At 42.6% G+C, this 26,733-nt stretch overlaps 2 protein-coding genes across 5 annotated transcripts in view; one reads left to right on the top strand and one right to left on the bottom strand.

Annotated features, from left to right (window-relative positions):
- Znf277 (zinc finger protein 277) overlaps positions 1 to 3,137 on the bottom strand; it is a 119,005-nt gene extending 115,868 nt beyond the window's left edge. Inside the window, exon 1 of the mRNA XM_034514586.2 lies at positions 2,979 to 3,137. Within this exon, the coding sequence (XP_034370477.1) occupies positions 2,979 to 3,081 (103 nt within the window). The 5' untranslated portion in view covers positions 3,082 to 3,137. The remainder of the gene's footprint in view (positions 1 to 2,978) is intronic.
- Positions 3,138 to 3,401: 264 nt separating this feature from the next.
- Positions 3,402 to 26,733, top strand: part of Dock4 (dedicator of cytokinesis 4) — a 400,837-nt gene continuing 377,505 nt past the window's right edge. For 2 of the 4 annotated variants that reach the window (XM_076941952.1, XM_076941953.1), the window contains exon 1: positions 3,402 to 3,716. In XM_076941952.1, coding sequence (XP_076798067.1) covers positions 3,680 to 3,716 — 37 coding nt within the window. In that variant the 5' untranslated portion in view covers positions 3,402 to 3,679. The remainder of the gene's footprint in view (positions 3,717 to 26,733) is intronic. The other 2 variants (XM_034514331.2, XM_076941951.1) reach the window with 2 other exon arrangements.

Raw genomic sequence — 26,733 nt, 5'->3', positions numbered from 1 at the left:
GTTGCACACCTGTATACCTGAATGGGAAGGCCAGAGGAGGACATCAGGTTTTTTTCCCCTTTCGTGCTCCATCTTATTCACCCCAGACTCTCACTGAACCTGAAGCTCACTGTTTTCACTCTATAGGCAGGGCAAAGAGCAGCTGGGATCCATCTTTCCAGCTCACAAAGCTAGGATTTCAGGCACAAGGGGCCATGCTTGGCTTTTATGTGGGTACTGGGGATTTGAACCCAGGCTCTCCTGCTTGCATAGCAAGTGCTTTTAGTCACTAAGCCATCTATCTACCCAAACCCTATTTTTTTGTTTTTGTTTTTAATTTTAGGAAATAATACGAAACACTAGTTTCTGTTCAAATGAACAGCAAACAGGGATAAGTCTGGGCCCGACCCTGTCATTTCATTTCCTCTCCATGTGAGCCTCAGCAGACATCCATAGCTCTTAGCTCAGACATAACACCCAAGGGTTCTTGTCCACTGGGGACCGCACAAGGAAGATCGCTGCACGCTTGGTGCCATCTCTTTATCTGTACTGCCCACAAATAGGCTTCTGATTTTTCTCAGAAGACAATTTTGCTATGAACCAACCAATGTAGGGACTTGGGGAGGAACAGACTAAAGAAACCTTGGGGAGCACAGCAGTCTCATCGAGGGAGCTGTATATGCCTGCACTCCACCTAGTGAGTCCTTCTAGCAGAGATTTTATAGAACTGCTAGAATCTCTATTAAATGGCTCCTCAGGCCCTTTTGTCTCAGGATATTAAACACACCGACTGACATTTTAATTAGAATTAGAGGAAACCTCTGAAAAGCAGCAGTTCTCCAGAGATTAAAGAGGTGTGTGATTTTACAGAGAAAGACATCCTGGATAACTTAAGTGCCTGCCTAAGAAATATACTCCTAATGCAATTATTCCCACTTAAAATGTGTGTCCCATTTTGCAGGGTTTGAAAAGAATTCTGATAAAGTCATAGAATGATCCATTATTAAAGGAGAATTTTAAACAATGAATTTACTTACTTACTTACTTACTTACTAAAAATGACAAGAATCAATCCTGAAGCTCTCCCAGTGACTGGTCTAAATCAATGATAATACTGGCAGCTCTGAAGTAAGGAAAGGGATGCTTTTGTGACAACCACTGAAAATTCACTGCTGCTCAAGGCTTTTGTTGAAGATAATTTGGAGCCTAAAATTAAGCTTTCATTAGTCACCTAATTCAGTCTTACCATATTTCAACAGTGGTCCTGGATTAATAATTTCCTCATACTTTTTGAAAATATTGGGTAAAGGACACTTGGTTATTTTGGGGGAATATTCATGATGAGAACATTTAAGAGGGAAACTGTCATCTATGTAAAATTTACAGAAACTTAATACTCTATTGGGCAAAGATCTATCTATCCATCTATATAATATATATTACATTGTACATATATATAAACTCACACTCTGTAACACTAATGAAAATCAGAGCGACTTTATACATTTATTAATAGGGGACTGGCTAGAGAGTACAGAATGCCTGTTCTATGGAACATGAGTGAAGTCACTAACTAATGTAACAAAAAATGTTGATATAGAAGTATTATCTTTGATAAACAAGAGGAAGAAGAAAGTTGTAGATCTTTGATTTTGGTAGAATCATCCCTTTTATTTAAAAATGAGGTATACAACTTATATTATAAAGGAATATGTTTTAAAATATCCACTTTTGTCTTTATAACTGTGTAGTGGAGAGACTCTACTGTTTTTTTTTTTTTCTAAATACCTCTGGGGAAAAAACCTCTGAATGAACTGCTTGAAATATTTATAATGAATTGTAATTGCAAGGTAATTAATTATGCTTTGGAGGTATTTGCAAGTTTTCAAATACATTAATCCGTAAGAAAAAGTTATCAAAGTTTCCAGCTTTATATCTTAAAATGGTAGCTCTGTGGAACTTTGGCAATCTGGAAAAACATAACTGTCTGTTATATAAGTATGGGATATATGGCAAACCCATTGATAGGTTGCTTAGATGGTAGGAATTTCACTCATGGGAAGTGGGAAGAAATTTCACTTCATTTCTCTGCTACTGAGATAAAAAACTTCGTACTAAAAACTGTGAAGGTTAAAGTAAAAAAAAAAAAAAATCAACAAGGACTGAGAACCCAAATTAACCCCCAATCATATCCACTTACATAAAAGAACTTGGTGTGCTAAATTATACACTTAAACAAAATGGGTGGGGAGTGGAGCGTGACCAAAATAAAAGGTAGTCTATGAAAGTTTGATTTTTGATCTCTCAAATGGAACTGAAGAAAACACCCAAGTCGGGTAGATACAAAGTAGCTATGATGAATTTCAAAACCCTCTTTTAAATATACTGTGAAGGCGGGAGTCCATTTAATTTTCTTTTCTTTTTCTCTTAGAACTTAGGATGTAAGATCTCCCAGGCTCCAGGGCCAAATGATACCAGAGACACATTCTTTCCTTTTGGAGAGGACTCCAATAAGCAACCCGCAAGTAAGTATTGGAGAGCCGTGACGTGACTAGTCTCCAACTTAGAAGCTCGTCTCAAACTACATAAAACACCTTCCCAAAGCCAAATTCAGCAAACCGAAGAGAGCGAAGGATACTAGTTAGGAAATAGCGGCTAATCACAGCATTACAATTACACATGTGCGACCCAGACCTGACCCACACCCACTTGGCGGCAAGTGCAAAGCACAGAACTCCAAACCGGAAGATAGCAAAAAGAGCTTTCTCAGAGGCCGAGAAGGCAGTTCTTCACATTTTCTCCTTCCACCCAAAACAGCCTCAGCCTGGCAAACGCCGTCTGCCCCACCCCATCTCTTTGGGTCCCGCCCGCGGCTTTCTGCCTGTCACCAAGGTGGTCTTCTAGCTGACCAGCTTCTAAGGTCTGAGCGGCTGCCAGCTGCAAACCAGGCACAGAAAACGGAAGACAGATCACCCGCACCCAAGGGACAGCGCACTCACCTTCATGATCCATGTGCCCGATTTCGCCACGGACCCCGCGGACACCGCAGACCTCATCCTCCCGGGGGTCCACACCAAGCCCCTGGGCCTCTGTAGCAGCCATTACCTGGACCAGTGGAAAGGGGCGGGCTGTAGGCGGGGTGGAGCGGGGATACACCAATAAAAACGCGCCTGGGTTCGCACGCCGACCCACTGAGGGAGTTCCTACACGCCTATGCGGTGCCGTCACATTTTGGACCAATCGAATGTGGCGAGCCTAACTAGTTTCCCCGCCCCTAACCGCTGTAGCCACGCCCTCTTCCGGAGCCGGGAGCGTAAGAACTACAACTCCCAGCATGCCGCGAGGCAGTGGGGAGGCAGCGCTGGATGGGCGCTGACGGGCGGGGGTGCGCCCGCGAGTGCCCCGGCGTGTTCGCTTAGTTCAGTGAATCAGAACAATGACTGCGCCGCCAGGTCCCCGCGAGCGCGTCGCAGGGCTGTGAGCAGCCGCGGCCGGCAGAGCGGCGGGCGGCTCCGCCTCGGAGGTGTAGTGTCAGTGCTCGCTCAGGAGCTCCGGGAGCAGCCCCTACCCAGCGCCGCAGCCCGCGCGATCCGCTGCGCTTCAGCGCCGCAGCTGCTCTTCGGGAGCCGTGCATTGTTGTGAGCCACTGGAGGGGCGCGGGGATTGCACAGCCCGGAGCCCCTCAGCGCCCTTTATAGCCATGTGGATACCTACGGAGCACGAGAAATACGGCGTGGGTAAGTGCTCGCGGGCGAACTTTTACCACGCTCCGGTCCTTGCCCCCACGCAGCTCGCTCCGCGCCAGGCTGCAAATGCCAGGTCTTGGCATTGCACAGCGGGTCTCCGGCTTGGCCGCACCGGCCTCCGGCTGAGGGGCGCTCGCTGGGGTTTAGCTCCTCATCGCGCACCCTGCGCTCCTTGAACCCGATCCCGGAACGTCCGGACTGCCGCTCCGGGTTCTGCTGGAGGAGTTTGGAGCGGCCGCGGGGCGTGTTGCGTGTCAAGTTGGAAGGGGAAGCCAACAGGGTTTCTCTCCCTTCTACCCCTGCTGGCCCACAGCGGCAGGGAGCTGGCAGTGGGCTGCTAAGATTTCCCGGGGTGTTGAGGGAGACTTGGAACCGCCAGCTAGAATACTCCCAAACAGCAGGGAGGCGCGAAGTCCCTGCGGCTGGGGTTAGCATTCCCAGAGTGCAGAATGTAGCACCCGTGGCCCCTGTGACAGACGGAGTCGGGACGTAGCCTCCTTCCTCCCTCGCCTCCCGGGTGTTTGCAGTGTGTGTTGCGAGAAGGAGGGTGGTAAATTTCAACATCTGTGCTGCTGCGCTCTTTGATCCTTGGAGGGGGACCGAGATTTTGGCAGCGTTTTTACTTCGGGCCACCTTCTCTATCAGGGGATGAGCGCAGTGGGGGTCCTAGAGGCCGGCTGGAAAGTGACGAGGGAGAGGAGGGTCAGAAAGCATGGCTTTTAGAGGTTGGGAGGCAGCTTTAGGAGAGGACTACCCTGGCACTGATTTGAGAGAAAAAAGGAACAGGATAGCATTCACTGTTCTGTGCAAAGGTGAACAACAAAGGACATTAATGTTGACTGATGAATACAGCAGGCTCCCTTCCTTTCCCTCCTCCCTTTTCGGTAGGATTACAGTTCCCGTTTTTGTTGTTTGATTTCAGCTGGGTCCACCCCCCCCCCCCCCCCCTTGACAGTCACTCCTTTTAGGGTTGAGACTATTAAGAAGCCAGGCTCACTAACAAGCCCGAATTGGCCAAATGCAATTATAACCTCCCAGAAGGTCTAACAGAAAGAAAGCATTATAGATTTTACTGACAATCTTCATTTCCTATAATGCCCCGTCCTGCCGATTGGCGTTCTTGTTTTTATTGTGGACGGACCTAGTAATTTATATGATACAGAGACGTATTTATGTTCTGACTTCATTCTCCTGTAATTTAAAAAATCTGGAAAACCTTTCACAAGAATCCTAATCTCAGGAGATTTTACCTCCCCTATTTTGCCTAGGGATCGGACTTTATTTACTGAAGGGACTCTCTCATTAAACAAAGTCATATTTTACAGGAGCTTCCTTTCTAGGCTGTGACTGGCTAGCAAGACAATAGTTTGTCGTGTGCCCACCTTTGAGAAAGGTTTCCAGCTTCTAAGTCTAAGCTGAGCCCTTGCCAAAGGGCTATCCCTGAGTGGCATCGACAGAGGTTGTTTTCCTCTCCGTACCCCTCCTCCTTTGGGGGGAATCAGATAACCCCTTCACGGGAAAAGGCATTTCCTTGTCTGTGGGGATGAGGAACCAGGGGCATTGCCTCCTAGCCAGTCTTGACACCTGGTACAGGAATCTCAGATCCATCCATGCAACACTGTCCGGCTTAGAGTCGGTCCCAGAGGTTGTTTTCTTGCAAGTGTTAAATGATACAGATTATGGATGACATTTATTTTCCAGATTTCCTTATGTGCCAGGTCACAGCTGGGTGCTGATATCGATTGGTTTTTCTCTCGCCTTTCTTTACAAGCTGTGGGCAGAGGCTTAAAAACCACTCTGGGATTTCCTGGAATGGCAACCGGATATGATCAGTCAAGTGTTTTGAGCTTGCTGCAGACACCAAGGTTTGGGATGCAGAGCAGGGTAGGGAGGTGAGAGGGTGTGCCTGTTTGGGAGGTAGGAGGTGAGAGCAAAAAGTGAGAGCTTCTTCCCCAAATTGTTGCTGAGGTTCTCATTTATGCAATAAATATCACATACTTGAGAATGTTAATCATTGTTTATTACTAAGTTTTGAGCATTTGGCTTGCGGAATGCTTGGTTGTTTTTGAGAACCCATCTGTTAGGCGGGTGTGTGATGAAAATTTTGCTAGGATACTTACGTGTGGACTTTCATTTCTCACCATGGTGAGCAGTATTCGGAGCTGCTTAGATTGCAAAGTCTTTAAAAAAGATTTCAAATCTGAGTTATGGTTTTCTATTATTCCAGAAAATATATGTTATGTTTGGCTCATAGCAGGTATAGAAGTCAGTTTCTTTGTTCCTTGCAATAAGTATGTAACTTAGAATACCCAAAGTTTCAGTAGATAGCGTGTATTCTTGTGATGATGCCTCTTAAGTATGGCCTTTCATACAAATGGCTCTATATAACTTATGATTATATATATATAGTAATATAGTGGATAAAATTACTTAAATTTTTTTACTTGTAAGATATATCGGTATATGTTCAAGTCCGGCACATAGAAATTCTTTTTAATAATGAATTGATGAGTGAGCATCAAACAATCTACACTTTGTCTCTGATTCTCAGGAAATATACTAGTAAAGGTTTAGTGCTGAGGGATAACCTTTCCTTAAAAAAAAAAAAAAATCTATTAGTAGGTGAACTTGGTGGCACGGACCTGCTTATATAACCTTAGCTACTTAGGAGACTCAGGAAGCAAAGGTATAAGTTTGTGGCTTGATTGGGCTACAGCATCAAATAGAGGCTAGTGCGATCAAGTTAGCAAGACAGTATAAATACATACATGTATGCATACATACATAAATGATTGGAAATAAGCTTAGTGGAAGCACTTCCCTAGCAAGTAAGAGGCCATAGACTCAATACCCAGTATTGCCAAGGGAGAGAAAAAGGTCAAGGATGAGGATGTGGTTCAGTGGTCCAGCCTGAGAGCTAGGGTATGATGATAGGCACATTTGTCTTAGCTGAAACGAATTAGCTCCTCCTCTCGTCTACACACTGCTGACCACTGTGCTACTAGAAGTAAGTAATCTAAGCCTTTGGAGGGAGCCCTGATCTCTGGGGTAAGTGCTACCCAAGGTCTTTACCAGTAATAATTTTGCAGAGTTCTTGCAACCAAATGTGTCCTTTGTTGCAAAACTTCATCAAGAGGTATCTAATGCTTACTAGAGGTGGATGCTTTTGTTGTGCCGTGTCCCACATGGTTTTAAGCTAAAATCAGAAGTTTGCAAATGCTCCGTGGAAGGCTGCCAGCATCCAGGTGTTTGCCGCTCTCTTTCTCAGTCTGTTTGCTTCTGTTTCTCTGGTCTGAGCTCCATGGGCAGTAACTCTCACTTATGAATTGATCACCCACTTCACAATGCCCTTCAGACCTCTCTGTGCTTTTTGCGCCTCCTCCTCTGCTCTTGTGCATCATATAGTGGTAGGCATTAGTAAGAAAGAAAGTTAAAGCCACTGCATGTGCTTTTTTTCTTCACCATTATGCACAGAAACCTCAGGAGAGGCAGTAGCTCTGCTGAGCCTCAGGCTTTTCCTTCTTAAATGTGGGTAGATGTTTTATCTGTGTGAGCCTGGTTAAGGTTAGCCAGAGAATATGGGCTACCAAACAAAACAGAGCAGAAAAACAAAACAAGAAAGAAAAAGAACAGGCAAATAAAAGCCCCAGTGAGCCTTACAAAAAAAACAAAACCAAAACCCCTCGCAAGCTGCTCTGGAGGTCATGAATATTATTTTTAAAATAAAATATTAAAGTCCTGATATTACTGATCCTTACAAATATATTCTTTCCTGTATCTCTGGAAGGGCTTCGAGAACACATTGGAATAGGAATCAAATTCCTGTTGAAGCATCTTCAAATTCAGAGGAAGGGACACGTTCTCTTTCCTGTTTAGGGTCTTTAGTCCCCTTCCCTTTGGAAGGGCTCTTGGATGGTAGCTTGTGTGGGAGTTAGGAAGGTGTCTGTTTCCCCTCTTGGCTTTTGTCAGTTTCATTGCTGTTTCTTAAAATGTTTCCTATTTGTGCTACTGTGTTGTAGATAGACAATACATAGCAGCGCTAAATAGTTGGAGATTGTTGGTAAGGCTTTGAGCCCTGTGCAGGCTCTAAACTGCAAGTGGGAAGGGAAGAATAATTAGGAGGGCTGTGGTAATGATGCAGCTGATGTTCTCGATCTAGCCTCCTGAGGCAACAGCCAGTCAAAAAAAATAGTTTCTTTCGGTTGGTCATTGTCCTATGTGATGGTTCTTTCAGAAGGTCCCCATGGTAACAGAGATGCTACCCTTCCCTTCTAGTCTGGATTCCCTTAAGAAACTGTTATAGTAGCACCAGAAAGATTACAGAATTTCAGGAAACTCAGACTTTTCCTGTTTGGAGCTGTATTCATTACTGTAACATTTTTGAGAACTGTCTTTGGTAATGTATGTCTAAGTTTTTCCCATGCTGACTTTATGCTGTGAGCACATGTATCAGAAAAAAAAAAAAAATCTAAGGCAATTAAAAAAATGGTATTTTAATTGCTTACAGATACAACATTTCATATTTGAAAAAGTGTGAAATTAGCTTATGTGAGCCTGCTTTTTGAAGCAGAGCAATAATTTACACTTAAGAGATGAGGGAACGTAGCATTTATCCTAGCTTAAATGCTTTTAATCTTGCACCATCATCCTAGGAGAAATAATAAATTTCCTGTTCTAGAGTATAGTTAGCGCCCTCTACAACCACTTCACACACATAAGGGAAACCACATTTACTCATATTTTATGTTAGCTACTCTTTTTCATTAAAGTTCATTACTAAATTGACTCAATGACTTATTAATGGCTCCCAACCCATAATGTGAAAAATACTGCCGCAATGCCACATGTAACAGATTGTATTAGAACTCAGACTTTGTTAGGTTTCTGTCAAGTTCTTTACATGGTGTTGGCAGGAGTTTTTCTTTTTCTGTTTGTGTGTGTGTTTCATTTGTGTATGTTTCCATGTGTGTGGGTACACTTAATGTGTTCAAACGGAAACCTAAGATTGATGTCAGTGTTATTTTCCTTCTCTCGCCTCCAATTCCTCTCAAGTTGTCCTAACCAACTCTCGAATTAATGACCTGTTCTTCTCGTTCGTGTGTGTATGTGTGTGTGTGTGTCTGTGTAACTGACTGAGCCCAGTTAGTGTTGCTCTTACTTGCATATGTTTAGGATTGGCCCCTTAGGATTGGGGTTTCATCCCTAAAACAAACAGATAAACAAACAATTTTACAACAACTAGTTCTTATTTTCTCAGCAGGCATTGGCTTTTCTGTAGCTCTTCATCTATGGCTGTGTCCTTGTGAAATTTCTCTCATATACTGGCACGTAGACTGGTAAGGTGTTTACAGATCTTGTTCAGGCAGCCTGATTGTTAAGAACTCAGGGGAGTGTGTCATGAGAGTCCAGAAGACATTATCGTATGGCAGTTGTCCCAATCCTCTGGCTCCTAAAAACGCTCTTTGATCCCTTTTCTTGATAGTCCTTAAGCTTTAGGTGTAGGGGTTGTGTGATTGATATTCCATTTGAGATTGAGGAGCCCAAGGTCACTCACTGTCGGCATTCAAACTGGTTGTGAATCTCCCTAATAGATTCCGTCCGCTTTGAGGCTGTCTCCTGTGGGATGTGAGAACTGTGCCTGTCTTTGGATGTGAGGATGCATGTTTATAATGCAGGTGGGAACTCTGTTACTTTAGTAATGTGATAGTGATAGATTTTTCCTATATGGCCAATGATCTCTGTAGCCACAGGTTTATAGTATCAGGCTGAGTTCCCTCCAGTCGACCAGCATTAGGTCCAATTAAATAACTCTTGGATGCTCCGGAGATACAGATGCCACCATTGCACCACTGAGGATGACTTTCCAGTACTGTCATTGTGGTCCCAGGCTTAGCAGCTTTCTTTGCAGTTTGCCTAGCACCTTCTAACACCACAAGAACTGGCTTTCAGGAAGGAGGCTTCTAGGTCAGACTAGCTTGATTTTTTTTTCCCCCCCAAGTCTTGTGAATGAAGTATGCAGTGTCTTTAGCTCTTGCTTTCCTGCTGTGGTAGGCCACCAAGATCCATGACAATAGCCTGTAGTATTTTGAGGGTCTTTTTTTTTTTTTTTTTTTTTTTTTCTGTAGTTTATCTCAATGAGATCAAGGTGGGACTCTTCAGGTCATTCCTTTGCCTTTGTTCTCCACTCCCTGCATAGAGATACTACTGAGGCAGACTGCCTGTGAGAGGTTAGTTTGTGAAGTTGACACAAACTAGAGTCACCTGGGAGTAAGGAACCTAAGTTGAGAAAATGCCTCTATTCCATGGACCTATGAGCACTTACGTGGAACATTTCCAGTATTGAAAATTGAGGCAGCAGGTCCAGCCCACTGTGGGCACTACATACCCTAAGCAGGTAGGCAGTGTTGTATAAGGAAAGTAGCTGAGCAAGTCAGAGAGAGCATGCCAGTAAGCATCATTCCTTCACAGCCTCTGCTTCAGTTCTTCCCTCCAAGTTTCTGATTCAGTTCCTGCCCCAACTTCCCTCAATGATGGAATGTGATGTGGAAGTATAAGCCAAATAAGTCCTTCCTTCTTCCAATTTGCTTTGGGTCATGCTGTTTATCCCAGCAAAGAAAAGCAAAATAAGACAGTAGAGCAAGTCATTTCTTGTACTTTAAAAAAAAAAATATTCCTGATAATTTTTTAGAGCAACCAATGGTCATATAAGAGATACTTACTTTTCTGAAAAACTAAACTAGTTGTTTATGTCTTTGTATATTATAAAAGGAATAAAGAACTCCAGTTCCCCAAGTTTATTTCCATTTAAATAATTTAACTTTACTTAAGGAACAACTGTTGTGCTCCTGGGCATTAACAAGAGGTGTGTAGTGAGATGTGGAGACCCACTAACGAGATAAAAATCACTAAAAAGTGTTAATACATTTTGATAATTTAGTTGGGGTAAAACTGTTAGGCTATAGCCTGTTGATTGTAATTTGTCACTATCGTTTTGTAACCTTATATGTACTTAAGTATAATATGTGTCTTGGTTACTTTTCTGTTGCTAAGATAAAAACACTATGACCAAAGGAACTTCTAAAACCAAGTGTTTAATTGGCTTATGGTTTCAGAGGTTTAGTCTATGATGGTAGAGTAAAGAAAGGCATGGCAGCAGAAATAACTGAATGCTCACATCTTGATCATAAGTAGGAGGCAGAGAGAGAAGGGAATAACATGGGCTTTTGAAACCTCAAAGCTAAGCCCCACTGATGCACTTCCTTCAATAAGGTCACAGCTCCTAGTCCTTACCAAGCAGTTCCACCAAGTGGGGACTGACTGAGCCTATGGAAGCCATTCTCTTTCAAAGCACCGTATTATATAAAAATAATATTTATGGAGCTTGTCTTGTGTTGGTGTTTGTTTAGTATTCATGATATTGTATGAAGGAAGCTTGAGTCAACATTCATATTTAACAGAAAACGGAATGATGGAAGGGTTAAGAGAATTGTCAAGAGGTTACACAGAAAGGATTGGAAGAAGACTTCCTTAAATAAACTTCTTAGGCATTATGCTGAATTATCTGAGGTGGTAGTTGCTAAGAGGACTTCTGGTAATCCCACTCCCCAAAGTTTACATGGGGAAAGCAAGAAACCAAAACCCAGGTAGACGCAAACACTTTATGTATAGCGTTGCCCTTAACCATATTGCCTTTGACACAGCATAAATGACCTTAGAATAGTTTAGTCAGTTTGGGCTATGAACACCACAGAATATACAGTGGGATATTTTTAAAAAATACATTTTAAAAGTAGATATTCAAGGTATTAAGTTATGAGTTAGAGAAAGTAGAGAGTAAGGTTAAAACTATATAAGATGTGTAAAGAAGATCCAGTTATTGCACAAACAAGATCCAGTGTTAAACACTGGTAAATTCTCATTCTTTTTTCAATATTAAATATGAATATATATATGAGTATATGTCTGTATATATATATACATATACAGACATATACATACATTCATACATACATATTGCTTATGAAGAGTGGCATACACATAACTAAGTAGTTACCACATAACAGGTGAGTTATAGGTACCTGGGTTAATTAGCAACTTTCAGCTTGGGGAGATGTAGACCGAGCCATGTAGTATCACAATTCTGTAAGCCCAGGACATGCATTCAGGAGGCTGAGCCATGAAGATTAGAAGATTGAGGCCAGGGACTCATAAGAAACAAAACCAAGTAGATCAAGAAAGCAGTTGACCAGCTACCGAACAAAAATGTGGGCGGGACTGAGAGGTGGTTAGGAGTAGAAGGAGCGGGGGCTTCGTCACTGAACGTTAGACACTGGAGAAAAGCTTAGGATGTTGTCCTAATGAGCTGTGGGCTGTATGGCAAATATACCACAGACAGGAAAGTTTAACAGTAGACATTTATTTCCCACTGTGCTGGAGACTGGAAGTCCAAGATCAAGACTCTAGCTAACTTGCTTTTTGCTTGCAAGTGGCCACTTGTGCTGTGTCCTCATGGAGTTGGCCAAATCCTGGTTTCTCCTTCCATTTTTTTTTTTTTTAAATAAGTTTATCAATGCAACTATGAAGGGTCAACCCAATGGCAAATTATCACTCAAAGGCTTCATCTTCAGATACCATGGCCTTCTGGATTAGCATCTCTGTATGTTGACTTGAAGATTGCAAGCATACAGCTCATATCAGATGTCCTGGTTTCTGCTTAGGTATCCTGATGAGTAAGTGTCTCCTGTTCGGTAAATGAGGCCCCACCCCCCCCACCCCCCAGGTGAAGCAAGCTTGTAGTGTCTCTGGAGCGGTTTTGTTTGGCCACGTTGAGTTTGAGATACCTGTAAAGCACCACACACATACCTTCCCACCTCCTACCCCTGTCTTCTGGCCTCACTGGGCACCAGACAAATACATGGTACACAGACAGACACACATGCAAGCAAAAATGAAGAAAAATAATTTAAAAAAATATGTAAAATTTGCATTTACAAACCATACCAGAGTAAAACTGGGAGAAAACCAGGAAAGAAAAGCATGTGTTGGTGCCTCTTTTGCTTTCTCTTAACTAAGCAGGGCGCTTTCCAAGACTCAAGTGACTGAGAGCTTTACAGGAAGACCTGTCAAGGCTTCTCACACACCAGCTTTGAGGTAGAATAGGTTGACTGGGAGGGTATCCGTCTCAGTCTGTGGCATCCAAGGTAATTCTCTTTCTACTCCAAATTTTAATTTCTGAGATACGACCCCTTCCAGAAAGAACTGGGATGGGAATGTGGGTAGGAGGGGAGAGGAAAGCAGTCTGAAGGGGATGCTACTTTGTCTTTGAGACCTGAACTGTGGTCTTCATGAGAAAAGTGACTGATTATATGGCTGGCCTTAAAAGGCTACAGTAATTAAGCTTATGTCCTTTTTCTGGTGTCCATTGGTGATAGAGAAAGATGGCAGTGGGGTAGGAGATGACCTGCCCCCAAACAGAAGCACTGCTACATGATGACTTACAAGGTGGAACTTTGGATTGGAGCTCTTGCACGTCAGCCAGCCTTTGAACAAACACCTGAAAACGGGATGCACAGTGCTTTTATTTTTAGCACTGCCCTTAGTTAGGGCTTATGAAGAGGTTTGAGAGTCAGGTTACAGTTGGCTAGCAATCACATTTGCATCCGTAAGCTTGACGAGGGAAAGCCACTACATCTGAAAACAGGTATCTGATCCAGAGGGGTGAATTAAAACATGGCCTTTTCTCAGCTGGTGAGGAAGAAGGAGAGCATGGCATTTGCATGGAGCTTTGGAAGACTACCAGTGCGTGTGTATTTGTTCGTCATGAGCATTCCAGTCTCCTCTGAATATGCAGAGAGAAAAGGTGTCAGGCACGGTGGTTGGCAAGAACCTCTTCAGAATATTTGTGTGAATTCGACAATCATATCCCCCTAACTGTGCAACACTTTCGTAAATCAAGCTGCTTAGTGTTCATTTTTATTTGATTATCAATTGGACATTGACCTAAAAATATCTACCAGAAATCTGGCACAGATGTAGTGATTTGGTTCCATGTTTTTATTTATTTCAAATGAAAGAATTGTACCTGTCATTGGCAACAACAACAACAACAACAACAAAACCAGACGGGTTTGGGCTCATGGACATGCATGTACGGCCTGGAAACTAAAAATACCCTGGCACAACGGTACGCTCCACCTGGGGAGGAGGTGTCTGTTCTCTGTTCTCCTGAGACAGCCAGAATTAATGGAGAGGTTTGTGACTTATGGTTCAGACAGGCTCATGAAGAAATAGAGAAACTTAAAACCTGAAAAAAAAAAAAAAAACAGTTTGATCAAGATGTAGAAGAGATTGACGAAGTTTCCCACAGAGCTCTGAATGAAAAACATTAGGAATAACGTGGGCAAACCTCTACAGAATTGTACATTTAGTACTTCCATTAGTGGTGTACAGAATGTGGTTCCGAATACTAAATGTGGATGTTTTTGCCCTGAAGTCAGCAGGGAAATGTGTGTGTGTGTATTTTCTTATATACATATATAGTTACATAATGGTTATTGTAGTCTTAAAAAGAGGAAAATACTTAGAAAACAGTTGGAATGCTAGTATCATTATAGCCCATAGTTACAAATGACAGAGCTATAAAGGAACTTTCTACTTTCAATAACTTCCAAAATTAACATGAATTTCTTTCATAATCAGAAAACAATTATATAAATTCTTTAATAAATGGAGCATTGGTTCATGGATAGGATTTCCTTTCAGGGTTAGAGGTTAGATAGTAGGAAGCTGAGTCAGGACACTTGTACTTGTGTCCAGGAAGTACCCTGTTCCAAACTTTGAAAGCGCCTTTCCTTGCTGTGTCTGGTTAGTGCTTGTCATGGTGCTGCCCTGTTCAAGTCCCAGACGGTTTGCATCCAGAGGTCCTTTGGGCCGAAGTCTTTGGGATATAAGTAAAAAGCCAGAGCCTGGTTTTGAAAAATGGCTTCAAATGAATTCACCTGAGATAAAAATGTTACCCTCTGCTTGAAGTGTTAACTCAGAAGTCTGATGGTGGTGGCCCTCCTCCTGTTTGCATTGTTCTGTAAGTGTCCTGTGAGACCCTGTGGGCCCTGGATAATTTATGCAAGTGAAACCTTTCAGCATAGAGTCAACAACCTGAAGGTTTCACTTAGCATTTATAGAGCATAACTGCTTATGCATGAGTGTTATGGACCCACTGTGTTCCCTCCAGATTCAGTATGTTGAAGTCCTAACTCCTAGTATGGTTGTATTTGTTGAAAGGGAGTGATCAAGATAAAATGAAGTCATAGGGTGAGACTCTTAAGTCCATGGGGTTGCTATCTTAATGAGGAGATGAAAGGGAACTCTCTGGGTCTCACATGCTCAGGAAAACCATTAGAGCACACAGGGAGGAGGTATACAAGTCAGGAAGAGTGTTCTTACCAGGAGCCAGCCTTGCAGGATCTTGAGTGAGACATTCATTCTCTAGAACTGGAAGCATAAGTGCCACCATCCCTGTGCTTTTCTGTTATGGCAGCTCAGGCAAGACAGAAGATTAGATAACTTTAGACACCATAGGAGAGAGACAAAGAAAACAGAGGTAGCATGCTGGCCCTCACTGCAATTCATGCAGATCTTTTCAGGGCCTGAAACCTGACTCTCCTGACTTTACTCCAGGAAGTATGAACTTAACTGGAGTCAGACTCTTTGAAAATGTTCATCTCTTAATAATTCTGGTCTTACATTATTGGAATAATGCTCGGTTTATATTTATTTGTGGTTTTGCACAGTTGGTTACAGTCTTGAGTTCTGTCACTTTGGGTCTCCCACAGAGCAACCAACAGAAGACAGTCTTCAAATGTTTCATTTCTCATGCTACAATTATTGATAAAAATGGGGGCAACAGGTTTTTAACCGTCTAGGCTGCCATTTAAGACAGATAGGTTAGGTTTCATGATAAAGAAATTTGGCTTGGGAGCGTCATTTCACGTGCACATTGGGTTGGAAAATCTGGCGGTACACTGCAGCACCCTGAAGAGAGAAGCAATATTTGGAGGATTTTTTTTTCACATGTTACTATCTTTAAGTGTGTAAGATGGAGTTAGAATGACTTTATATAGGTTGCCCTGTTGCAGTTTTTACCCTTGACAAGTATGAAGGTGAATTTTAATGACACGTTAGTAAAGAAAAAAATGGGTGATTATTGATGTCAGATACCTACTGCTAATAAAGCCGGCATCACTCGAAGGGTATCCTCAGAGGTGTAGCACTGGATTCCTGGGCAAACGAAGGACCTAGACTAGTTCATAGCTGTACTTCATTTATGTAACGTCTCTTCAAAGTGGATATTATCTGCATTTATATTTCACTATTCACTTACTATGGCAGTATTACAGGAACACAGAGAAGACAGCACAAAGATTAAGGCAGATCCATCAAACTTTAAAGTGAAAATCAGGACTTGGGATGATGATGCTATTCATGTTTGTTCCTGAGGAAACAGCCCTGTGGAGGGAGTGTCTCATATCCTGAAGAACTCCGTTCTTGTGCAAGAGAATGGAAGTTCTCCTTTGAAGATACTGCTGTAGGCATGAGTCACCAGCTGCTATGATTGTCCAGTGTAAACACCTGAGTGGGACCTGGACTTTAAATAGCTGGACATCTTTTTCCTCTTCCTTCTGGGTGACTTCCACCCCTCCCCCCATTCCTGTCACCTGACCTATCTTGGACAATGGTTTGTCTTTTTTTTTTTTTTTTTTTTTTTTTTTTTTTTTTTTTTTTTACAGTTTCTTTCTAGCTCAGGCAGAGGAAGAAAACAGTATTTAGTATTGGTTCTCCTTTAAGAGATTTTTTTGAGCTACAAATTAAACCTCTAGTATATGTTTAAATTGCAGAAAACTAGATATGGGCAGGCCGAGGGGGGGGGGAAGGGGGGAAACCAAATAAAGAAACAAAAACCAAAAAACCAAACTGAATTGAAGATGAGAACTGAAAGCCGCTAGTCCTGTTGGTTGGCACCGTGTGTGCCTTCCAGTCCTGCTGCAAGTCATTTGCTCAGTGGGATGAAGCCGGGAAAGGCTGGTATTTAGAAAAGCAGATGAGTCAAAACTCAGAGGCCTCTCATGCTCACAAGACCTGGGGCTAGAATCTGGAGGCACAGCCCAAAGGCTTTGGTGTTCTGTGCACAGTGTGAAGAAGTTGTTAACCATCCTTCACTTATTTTTACGTGAGCCACTGTCAGTGGTAACAGCATTATGTGAAATAAGTCTCCACCTTGTCTTTTTGCCATCTCATTAGTCTTGGCTAGTCAGGTCATCCTGTTCTGTGTAGTGCTGTGGACATAGTGCTGGAGGGGCCTCTGTCAGGATCCGTGGTTGGAGCTGACTTGAGGAAATCAAAGCATGTTCAAAGAAGTCCGGATGGACCCAATAGTAAGGACTAAATCTTCAGTGACTCAGGGTAACTGTATGGAGCAGAGGAGGAAGGAAAGTCACATGACTAGATGAGGTTGAGAATCACTGAGCTCTGAGGCTCCTGCTTCTTTTGTGTTGGCAGCCCTTGCCCTTCTCAGACTTGGGACTTCTCACTCCGCCCATGCCCACCCAACGAGCCTCATCCTGTGTGGCCAAGGAGCTGGTATGCTGGAGAGGCACCTCTTTTAGCTAAATTACTGCTGTAGCCTCCTAATTTCTCTCCTTCCTACACTTAGATCTGTCTAGTATGTGCTTTGCATGTGAACCACCTGACCTTTTAAAAGAGTAGATTTGTTAAAGTGGGTCATTGTGGTGGGGACTTTAGCTTTTCTTTTTTGGTCAGGCTTTAGAGTCCAAAGTCCTTTCATGTGTATGGGGTTTTTCCTAAGTTGGTACATGACTGTAGTTCTGTCCTGTCTGCTGTTGAGCAATTCTTCCTGTCCCCTTATCCTTTATCCTAGGGACCCAGTTTCTGTACCTCAAATATATACACTGCCCCAGGACTCAAGACCTCTCAATTTGCTAGAATCCTGCTTGTGCTAACCATCTCTATCCCAAGTCTTTACCAGGCAAATACAACTGCAATGTCTGTTTAAGGCATTTCCGGTACTGACTTCTTCCCTCTGTGCCACATCTGTGAGCTGCAGCTGCTTCTGCCAGGGCCCAGGTTTACTATCTTCAAATAGTTAACTTTTAGCCATAGTCCAGGGAAGCCCTGAGGCTAGAGTTGGTGGGCCATTGTTTGGCTGTAATCTCTTTAGGGAGAACACAGAACTACTCTGTAACATGTGTACTGCATGTTGAATGGATGAATGGGTTGGTTCTTTGGATGAAGAGGGAGGAAGCTTTAAGCTGAGTGTGTGGTGGTGATTTGTGGCTCTTCCCAACTTGCTGAGAATGTGCAAACCATGCTTTGAGCAGAAAAAGGACTGACTGCTAGGACCGCATGCCCCATACCCAAGAGTGTTGGTAGCTAAGAGGAAGACAGGCGTTACTCAAATACGTGTCTGAAATTAGCTACACAAAAATACATAGCGTAAGTCCCTTTATTAAGCCTCCGTGTAAAATTACCATACACAGAAAATGGAGACTAGAAACAAAGGCACCAGGGGAACTTCACAGAGAAACATGTTGCTAATCACCAAACTTCAGAGACAGAACTGGATTATGACGTCATTTACTGTTACACCTACTATTCTGTGCATCACTTTTGTTGTGCAAGTTGTCATTTTTCGGTTATTGGATAATAAAGATGTAAAAAAAAAGTTTGCATTTCTATATACAGGCCTAAGTTTTAGGCCTAAGACAAGTGAAGTCTTGATACAAATCTTTTGAGTGCTGGGCTCCATTTAAATGCTGTAAGATGTCTCTCACATGTGGTCTTCACATGCTCTGGTCGTCATGTAACTGCTCCTTGAACATAGTCTTCAGGCATATCCTAAAATTTTGACCTTCTCAGTGTTTGTTGCAAGTTGAGGGTATTTACCTAAGCATTTGTTGATTTAAATTTGCAACAAAATCTTTCTACCCCTCTCCCCCATAGGAATACCCCAAGATTACTCTCTTTATTAAAAGACAGAAACAGAACTCTTACCAAATATTATAGTATTGGCTAGCCATCATGAGAAGGGTATTTTTACTCTATGAATGACCAAAACAAAATGCAGAAATATATGACATGCAAAAACACACAGACAAACAAACAAACAAATTAAAACAAGAACACAAGCTGGGCGGTGGTGGCACATGCCTTTAATCCCAGCACTTGGGAGGCAGAGGCAGGCAAATTTCTGAGTTCGAGGCCAGCCTGGTCTACAGAGTGAGCTCCAGGACAGCCAGGGCTACACAGAGAAACCCTGTCAAAAAAAAAAAAAAAAAAAAAAAAAAAAAAAAAAAAAACCAAGAACACAAATAACTTCACTGATTTGGCCACTGACTTGGCAAAAAGTGAGCTTTTTGCCAAGTCAGTGTAAAAGTGTGAGTTTTCTAGGAGCAAATGTTTTGTGGGTTTGTTTTATGTTTTAAGATTCTATAAAGGGGAAAAAAAGATTCTATAAAGGGTTTATTCAAACACGAAGTTTCTTGTGAAAGTCAGAGTTTGAAAATCACTGACTTTGTCAGGATACTTTGAAACAATGCTGGAATATTACAGATAAAAATCCCAAATTCTGTCTCAGGAAGCTTTGAAATAACCATGTTTCTCCTGATGAACTGACCTAAGGAGGCAGTAGAGAAATCTTTTGGTTTGGGGTGTGCATTTTCATGGAATTCTGTATTTTCCAGAACACGTTGTATGTGCCATAGTTGGCACCATGATGTACTAAAACCATTTGTGTCTGGAAAACATACATGTGATTCCTTCGTTTTGTGTATTATCCATTCGGAGAGGTTAAAAAAAGCCTGGGGTTCTAATTTTGGTTCTCTCATAATAATGGTGGAACTCAGGCAAAGCATTTATCTTCTTAGGTCTCAGCCAGAAAATAAGAGTTGCATGAGGTGATTTCTATGTTCTCCTCAGATTCTAGGGGCAGGCCAACAACATGCCAGGGGAATGTCTGGAACAGTCCATATAGAGTGTTTTTGTTTTCAGGGATGAGAGGCATGGTGGATGCAGTATTTACTGCTTGGGCCAGTCTCTCCTACCTGATAGTTGCCCTTGCAGGCTTGACTTCTGAGGCAATCCTAAAGAGTTTGGGCCAGTGAATTTTAGAAAATGATACGTATTATATAGACTCTATTTCTCCCTACCAAGTCATCCTGTCCCCTTATAAGGCATTACCAGGATAGTCAATTTACTCAAGTGATAAGCTTTAGATTCTGTTTTTGAGACACATTTGAAGAAAATATTGGTTAATGGGGTCAGTTTGGAAATAATTTAGTTTCTCTTCCTGAAAGATTTTCTTATTATTGGAGAAGAGCCCAGGAATGAAATATATTAGTTAGCTGTCAAGAAACAAAGAATCTCTGTAGATCTCATTCCACACCCAGATTATAGCACTCAACCAGCCACACTGAGCAAGGTTGGTCAGATTTCACCGACTGCTTGCCTTTAGTCCTTTAATTGGAAAACATTAGGACTATTAATCATGGTGACACAAAGCGAAATGTCATCATGGTATGACATTCTTCCTTTCCACCTGAGAAATGGTAGCTTCCGAGAGGAAAATAATTCTCTGCTGTCTGCTCTCCCTTGCCATTTCCTTCCTGGCTCTGGTTCTCTGGAGTAGATCAGACAAAGGCTTGCAAAGCTTCGGAGTTGGGAGGAGGCAGGCGCACAGGAGGAGAACATCCCTTCATTTTTATTCCACAGCAATAGCTGCGAAAATGAAAACGTGGGGAGGGCAGAGCTGAGACGCTGAGGAGATGTAGCTACGGCACAGAGACTTTGGAATGATTTGTATGTGGGTAATTGATAGAGATAAAGTCTTTTTGGGTATGGGGACCTTTGAATGACTGAACTCTGAATTTTTTAAGCCTCCCCAGATTAAATCAGAAGAAAAAAAATGTTTAAAGCAAATTACTAGAATTTCCTTATAAGGACTATAGTTTTCTAATGATAGAAACAATCATGGTGGTAACAGGAGTTATTTTGGTGTTGAGTTTTTTGTTTTACCTCTTAGTATTTTGGCAGACTTAGAATTGATCCGGACAGTTTCTACAATCGTGTTTGGCTTTCGAAAATAGTTCCCTCCCCCCCCAGTGTCATTATTAAGCACCCTTGTAAATCAAGAAGCAAAAATACATATGTGTACAGCATTGTTTAGGGAGTCCCCTTTCCTTTTCCTTAATACCTATTTCTGAATGTCGTGGAATATTTGCTGGGTAGCTTTAGTTTAGCAAATAAGCAACCTCTTCTAATATGTCGCTGAAATGTTGCCACCCCTGCCCCCCCAACATAGAGTTCTTTTAGTATTCTAAACAGAAACCAGTGTGTGTGTGTGTGTGTGTGTGTGTGTGTGTGTGTGTGTGTAGTATTTCCAAGAAGGAGACCTACTGTGGCATGTGTAGTGAATGTAGGTTAGAGCACTACAGTTTTTCTGTAGGTGTCTCATTAAGCACAATGGGAAGACTTCAAACTGTTCAGATCACTATAGTTTGTAATGATACAGACTACAATAGGCATTGTCTTGCTTTATAATAGCAGGAAGCACTTCCTGAACTTGTGCTGTCTGTTGTACCAAGCCTGTGAGTTCACCTTTTCATTCAACACCCGTGCAAACTGCATGGAGTGTGTGCTGTTCCTATTATCATGCACCAAGGAGAAACAGAGGCACAGAAGTGTTGCCTACTCTCTCTACGGTCACCAGTTTAATGAGTTGTGACATTGTGATTGTGGTTGAATCAGAAGCCCAGCGCCTCCAGTACTGTTATGCTGTCTTCTGGTCACATTTTTGTTGCTCCTTTGTTTTGTTTTGTTATGCTGGTGGTTGTGCAGGAGTTGGGAGTGTCCACTAATGCAAAACGAAGTGCTTGGCTGAATGCATGCTACGTATTGCAGCAGCATTCCCTCTTCTGACACTGTCCAAGTGCATTGGGATGCAGCAGTGCCAGGTTGCAACTCCGGCTGGCTGGGAAGCCTGTGGTTCTCAGATCCTTGGGCCACCCTGATCCCTTGCTCACTATTGAGAACCTAATGGTGTCCCAGCCTGGCACCACAGCAGGGCTCATTAGAAGGGAGTACGGGCTGAGACTCAGAGCAGAATGTGCTACCGGGAGACTGGGCCTTGAGCCACCTGCCCTCAATGTGTAGCTGAGAAGTCTCTGTGCTACAGCCAGGGATGGCAGGTGCCTTTCCATCTTAAAATAGTCCATTATTTGTCAGGTGATCTGTAAAAGACCGGATTCCTATTAGGACAGGTCGTTTCGGACTGCATTTAAATGTGGGTGGGAGTTGACTGAAAACAGAACTCCAGGAAGTGGGGGTGGGGGGGAACCTCTGCCTTATTATTTAGGGATGAACCTGCCACAGTATGAAGGACCGCTACAGCTGTAGTGCTTGGTCAGACTAAGTCTTTTATTTCAAGTGACCTTTGTCCTAGATGGCTTACTGTTGGGGACACGGATTCTGACTTCCCTTGTGAAGTTGTCAGGCCTGCTAGACAAAATATGACTCGGAAGCTTACATCATTACTTTCCTGTGTGTGCAGTGAGAAAGTTGCTCCCTTATGTGGGGCGTTTTACAGTTCGGAAGGCCTTCCCACTTGTCCTGTTGGTCCTTTTAGCCTCTGAGGTCAATGGATTAAGTTGTTCCTTGTTCAGTGATGGAGTGATGGAGGTTTAGGTACAGAAAATGAGCGGACTGCTTGAGTGCAAACAAAAAGTGGCATCCGAGACAGCCCACCCCTGCTCTGAAGTACTCTCTCAGTTTGATAGGAGGACTTGACTTTTCTTCCCTTCCTTCCTCCCTCCCCTTCTCTCTCTCTCTCTCTTCCTTCCTTCCTTCCTTCCTTCCTTCCTTCCTTCCTTCCTTCCTTCCTTCCTTCCCTCCTTCCTTTCTTCCTTCCTTTCTCTTTTTCTCTTTCTCTCTTTCCTTTGCTTTTTTTATTGAAAGACTTTTTTCATGCAATATATTCTGATTCTGCTTCTTGCCACTCTTAACCCCTTCTAGATCCTCCCCATCAAACTCCATGCCCCTTCTTTCTCTATTTTAAAAAAAAAAGATAAAATCTCCAAGAAACATTCCTTACCACCACCACCCCTAAATCCATGCAGTTGGAAACCATAATATTCAAGCAAAAGACCAATAAGACAAAAAAAAGAAAAAAAAAAAAGGAAAAGAAAGAAAGAAAAGAAAAGAAAGAAACAAAGAAAACGAAAAGCCCAAGCAAAGCAATATGAGACAAAAGGTCTACACAAATACCATTGAGTTTATTTTGTGTTGGCTGTCTGCTGCTGGGCATGGGGCCTGTCCTGAAGTGTGGTTAATATTCCCAGTGAGACCCCGTTAGAGAAGACTCATTTTTCTCTGCAAGTAGGTGCCAATTATAGATTGCTTAGGGATGGGAGCCCAAGTCTGCTTTCCCTCTCTTAGTGCTGAGACTCTGTGTGCTTGAGCTCCGGCAAGACTTGTGTGTGCTCACACAGTCTTCGTGAGTTCGGATGTGCATCACTCTTGTATCTGGAGGACATTGATTTTTTTTTGGGGGGGGGGGGGTCATCTATGATTTCTGTCTCTTACAGTCTTTCTGCCTCCTCTTCTACATAGGTCTTCAGGCTTTGAGGGGAGGGACAGTTTGATAATGATATCTCATTTAGAACTGCCTACTTATGTCCCATACTAGAAGAAATCGGCTAGACAAAACATTAGTGTACCCATGCCTATTCATATCAAATAGTAGCTCATTCTGCTCTGCATTTTCTACCTTCTGGTGAGAACAGCTGTGAATAATAGCCCAAACTTCAAATGTTGCAGTCCACAGGCCTCCACATTGCCAGAACAATGTGTACTGGGTACATTCTGAGTGTTTCTGGTTCCAATGGCCTCTACATCTTTTTTTTTTTTTTTTTTTCCTAAATATAGGGAAGGGTCCTAAGCTTTACTTTCCTGTTCAATAAAGAGGAATAATAGTTCTTGCTGATTTTATCTATAACATACTTGTCATGATCAGATGAGATCATCTTTATAAAGCCATGAAAATGATAAAGTGCTTCACAAGCCCAAGGAATTACTATGGAGGTTCTCCAGTTCAAGATGGAAGCTGACAACAGATAGAGTAATTGTTTATAAGATCATCTGTGAGCTTTTCTGGAATCCCTCTGCAAGGTCTGGGGTAAACTGGTCACATGGTATGTCCTTGATGGTGATTAAAAAGGACGGAAGCTTCATTAGGTCCCTGGAAGACATGCTTACATTTCTGGGAGTCTGTGTTCAGGGAATATAGCCATACAGACAGAAACTCATAGTCAGGCAGGAGCAGGTCTCTAGAGGCTTGGAAGAACAGTCAATGCATGTCTCTTGAAACTAGCCAGAAGAATAATAAATAGTAGGTAGTTTCTGTTTATGGTAGGTAGTAGTTTCTGTTTAAAATGGCAAAAGAATAAAGAGTGAAAGATGTGCTTCATTAAACCTCAGATTAGTTTGAATTGGTCTGAGGATGAGGTGGGGACTCTCGCTCTCCTGGGAATCAGTTACTTAAAGCTGTACCTGTAGGAGGTACCCAATGAACATGCAGAGAGGACTGTTTGGGAAGACTGGCACCCAGGCAATGTACTATGATGTGAGCATGCCAGACTCTGTCCTAGCGGTTAGGTCTCCACTAGTAAGTGTCTGGATAGCAGACCTTGTAAAGCACAATAAGTCATTCATCTAAGTATGTGTTGCTTTGTGCATTAGATATTTACATATGCTGTGGGCCCAGAGATGTATAGTGGACTCCAGTCAAAGCTAACCTGCCTACGAAAGATTGATAGGAAGTTGTTGGTTATGGCCCCAGAAACTTCAGGTTGGTTGTGGTAGAAGTGTGCACAGAGGAAAGGGTCCTCGGATCTGGGCAGGCTCACATGTCCTGGGAAAGACAGGGGATAAGTCCGTCAAGTTAAGAGGTTGTCTTGGGAGTCAGTGAGGTGAAGGAAATGAGAGAGATGATTTTTAGATAAAGGGAAGTCTGTGTGGCTTACTGCTACATACCTTTCTGTCATTACAATACTGCCCTGTGTGGCTGCTATAGTATCTTCTTTCAGTTTAAAATGGTGATTCACAGTGTGGTTGAACACCTCCCCCCACCAACACACAAGGTATTTGGAAATGTGTTGTCTAATAACCACTTAGAAATACTTGTGGCACTTATTGCACATGACTAGGGATGCTATTTGGCCTTCACTGGCCAGAACTGCCTCTCTTCCCCCCAACCCCCAGTCCCATAAGCCTATGACAGTTTCCATCACGTGACAAGGTAGCAAGTGTGTCCAACAAGGTTTGAAATCCAAGGTCACATGGCTCTTAGGATGTCAGGAGGTGCTCAAGTGCTTTCCCATGTATATCTGTTTGAATTTCTTTTGCACTTTCTGGTTTTCATGTTTTATTGATACCCTGCTTTATACAATTCTAGGTAATAACTTATGTTGCTAGCATGTTTCTTAAGAGCTAGTACTTCTTTGAAAGTGGAGGATTATTCCATTAAAGAAACACTCAGGTACTGTCTCCTGCTCTTATTCCTCTCTCTTTCTCCCATTATTGGCAATCAGCTGGTGGGTTTGAAAGATTGGACTGGCCTGGCCTGGCTCCTTCCCTTCTTAGGAGATCTTCCCTCTGCAGAGAGGCTGCATTCTGATTGGTAAGATTGTGGTAGTGTGAGAAGCCTGTGTATTTGTGACTGAGGTATAGTGTAAGGGTTTGTTAGCTGGGCCTTGTGGACAGTGATGTGGTTTGTGTACTGCATGAAGGGAGCAAGTGGCAGCTGGCAGCCAGCCAGAGCGTCACTGGGTCCAGCCAGCTGTGCTAGAGCCCACACAGCTCCTTTTGCTCATTTGAACAGGGACATTATATAGTCCTGTGGCCACCCTGTTACACAACTCCAGAGTGTACCATTGTGCTCCCAATGTATTGCTGAAGGGTTCTAGGTCTTTCTTGCTGTGTCTTGATACTGAACAAATACCCACACACCTATCATATTCTTTGAATGTAGAGTTTGTTTTTTCCTTCAGATTTATTTTATTGGTGTGTGTGTGTGTGTGTGTGTGTGTGTGTGTGTATGTGTGTGTGTGTGTGTGTGTGTGTGTGTGTGTGTGTGTGTGTGTGTGTGTAAGGCCAGAGGCATTTGATCCCTTCTAAATAGAGTTACAGGTGGCTGGATGATACGAATAGAACCTGGACTCTTTGCAAAAATAATATGTATTCTTAACTTCTGAGCCATCTCTTTAACTTTCTCCTCTTTTGAAATAAGGTCTTATGTGGCCCAGGATGGCATTTAACTTGCTATGTACCCAAGGTTCACCTTATGCTTGTGATCTTTCCGGCTCTGCCTCTCAAGTGCTGGGATTGTAAGTGTATGCTACCACACCAGGCTTATGCAGTGCTGGGGATAGAGTCCAGGGTTTCCCATGTATTAGGCAAGTGCTCTACCAACTGAGCTAGGTCCCCTGGTCCTGGAGCTGATGGTTTGTAAAGCCAACATTTCAGTTAAATGTATCCAGTGTGTGAAAGGGGAATTCTTTAGTACTTTACTAGTTTCCATACTGAAATGATTCACAGGGGCTCTGTGAAGTCCGAATTTTATCTGCTTACACAGAGTTCATTCATGTTTGAGGTTAGTTCAGATGGTATAGGAGAAGGTAAGTAGAGTCTTCCTGCACCTTCTTTATCCTCAATGAATGGTCATTGCTGAGACTTTTGGGTGAAGCCTTCGTCTCTCTGTAGTCTATGAATCTGTCTTACTGGGTGGTCACCTTTTCCACAATCTGTGATTTTTTTTTATTTAAAACAGTGTGTCAGGGGAAAATTGTTCTGTATAGGTCCAGTATGAATACATTTTTTTTCCCTTAAAAACTCAAAGTTGATTTACTTGAAAAACTATATAAAAGGGTAATAAGTAAAGTGC

Source organism: Arvicanthis niloticus, chromosome 11 (assembly GCF_011762505.2).
Source record: "Arvicanthis niloticus isolate mArvNil1 chromosome 11, mArvNil1.pat.X, whole genome shotgun sequence".
Classification (NCBI taxonomy): domain Eukaryota; kingdom Metazoa; phylum Chordata; class Mammalia; order Rodentia; family Muridae; genus Arvicanthis; species Arvicanthis niloticus.
Note: the sequence above shows the minus strand (reverse complement) of the source record. Positions and strands in the feature narration are given on the sequence as shown.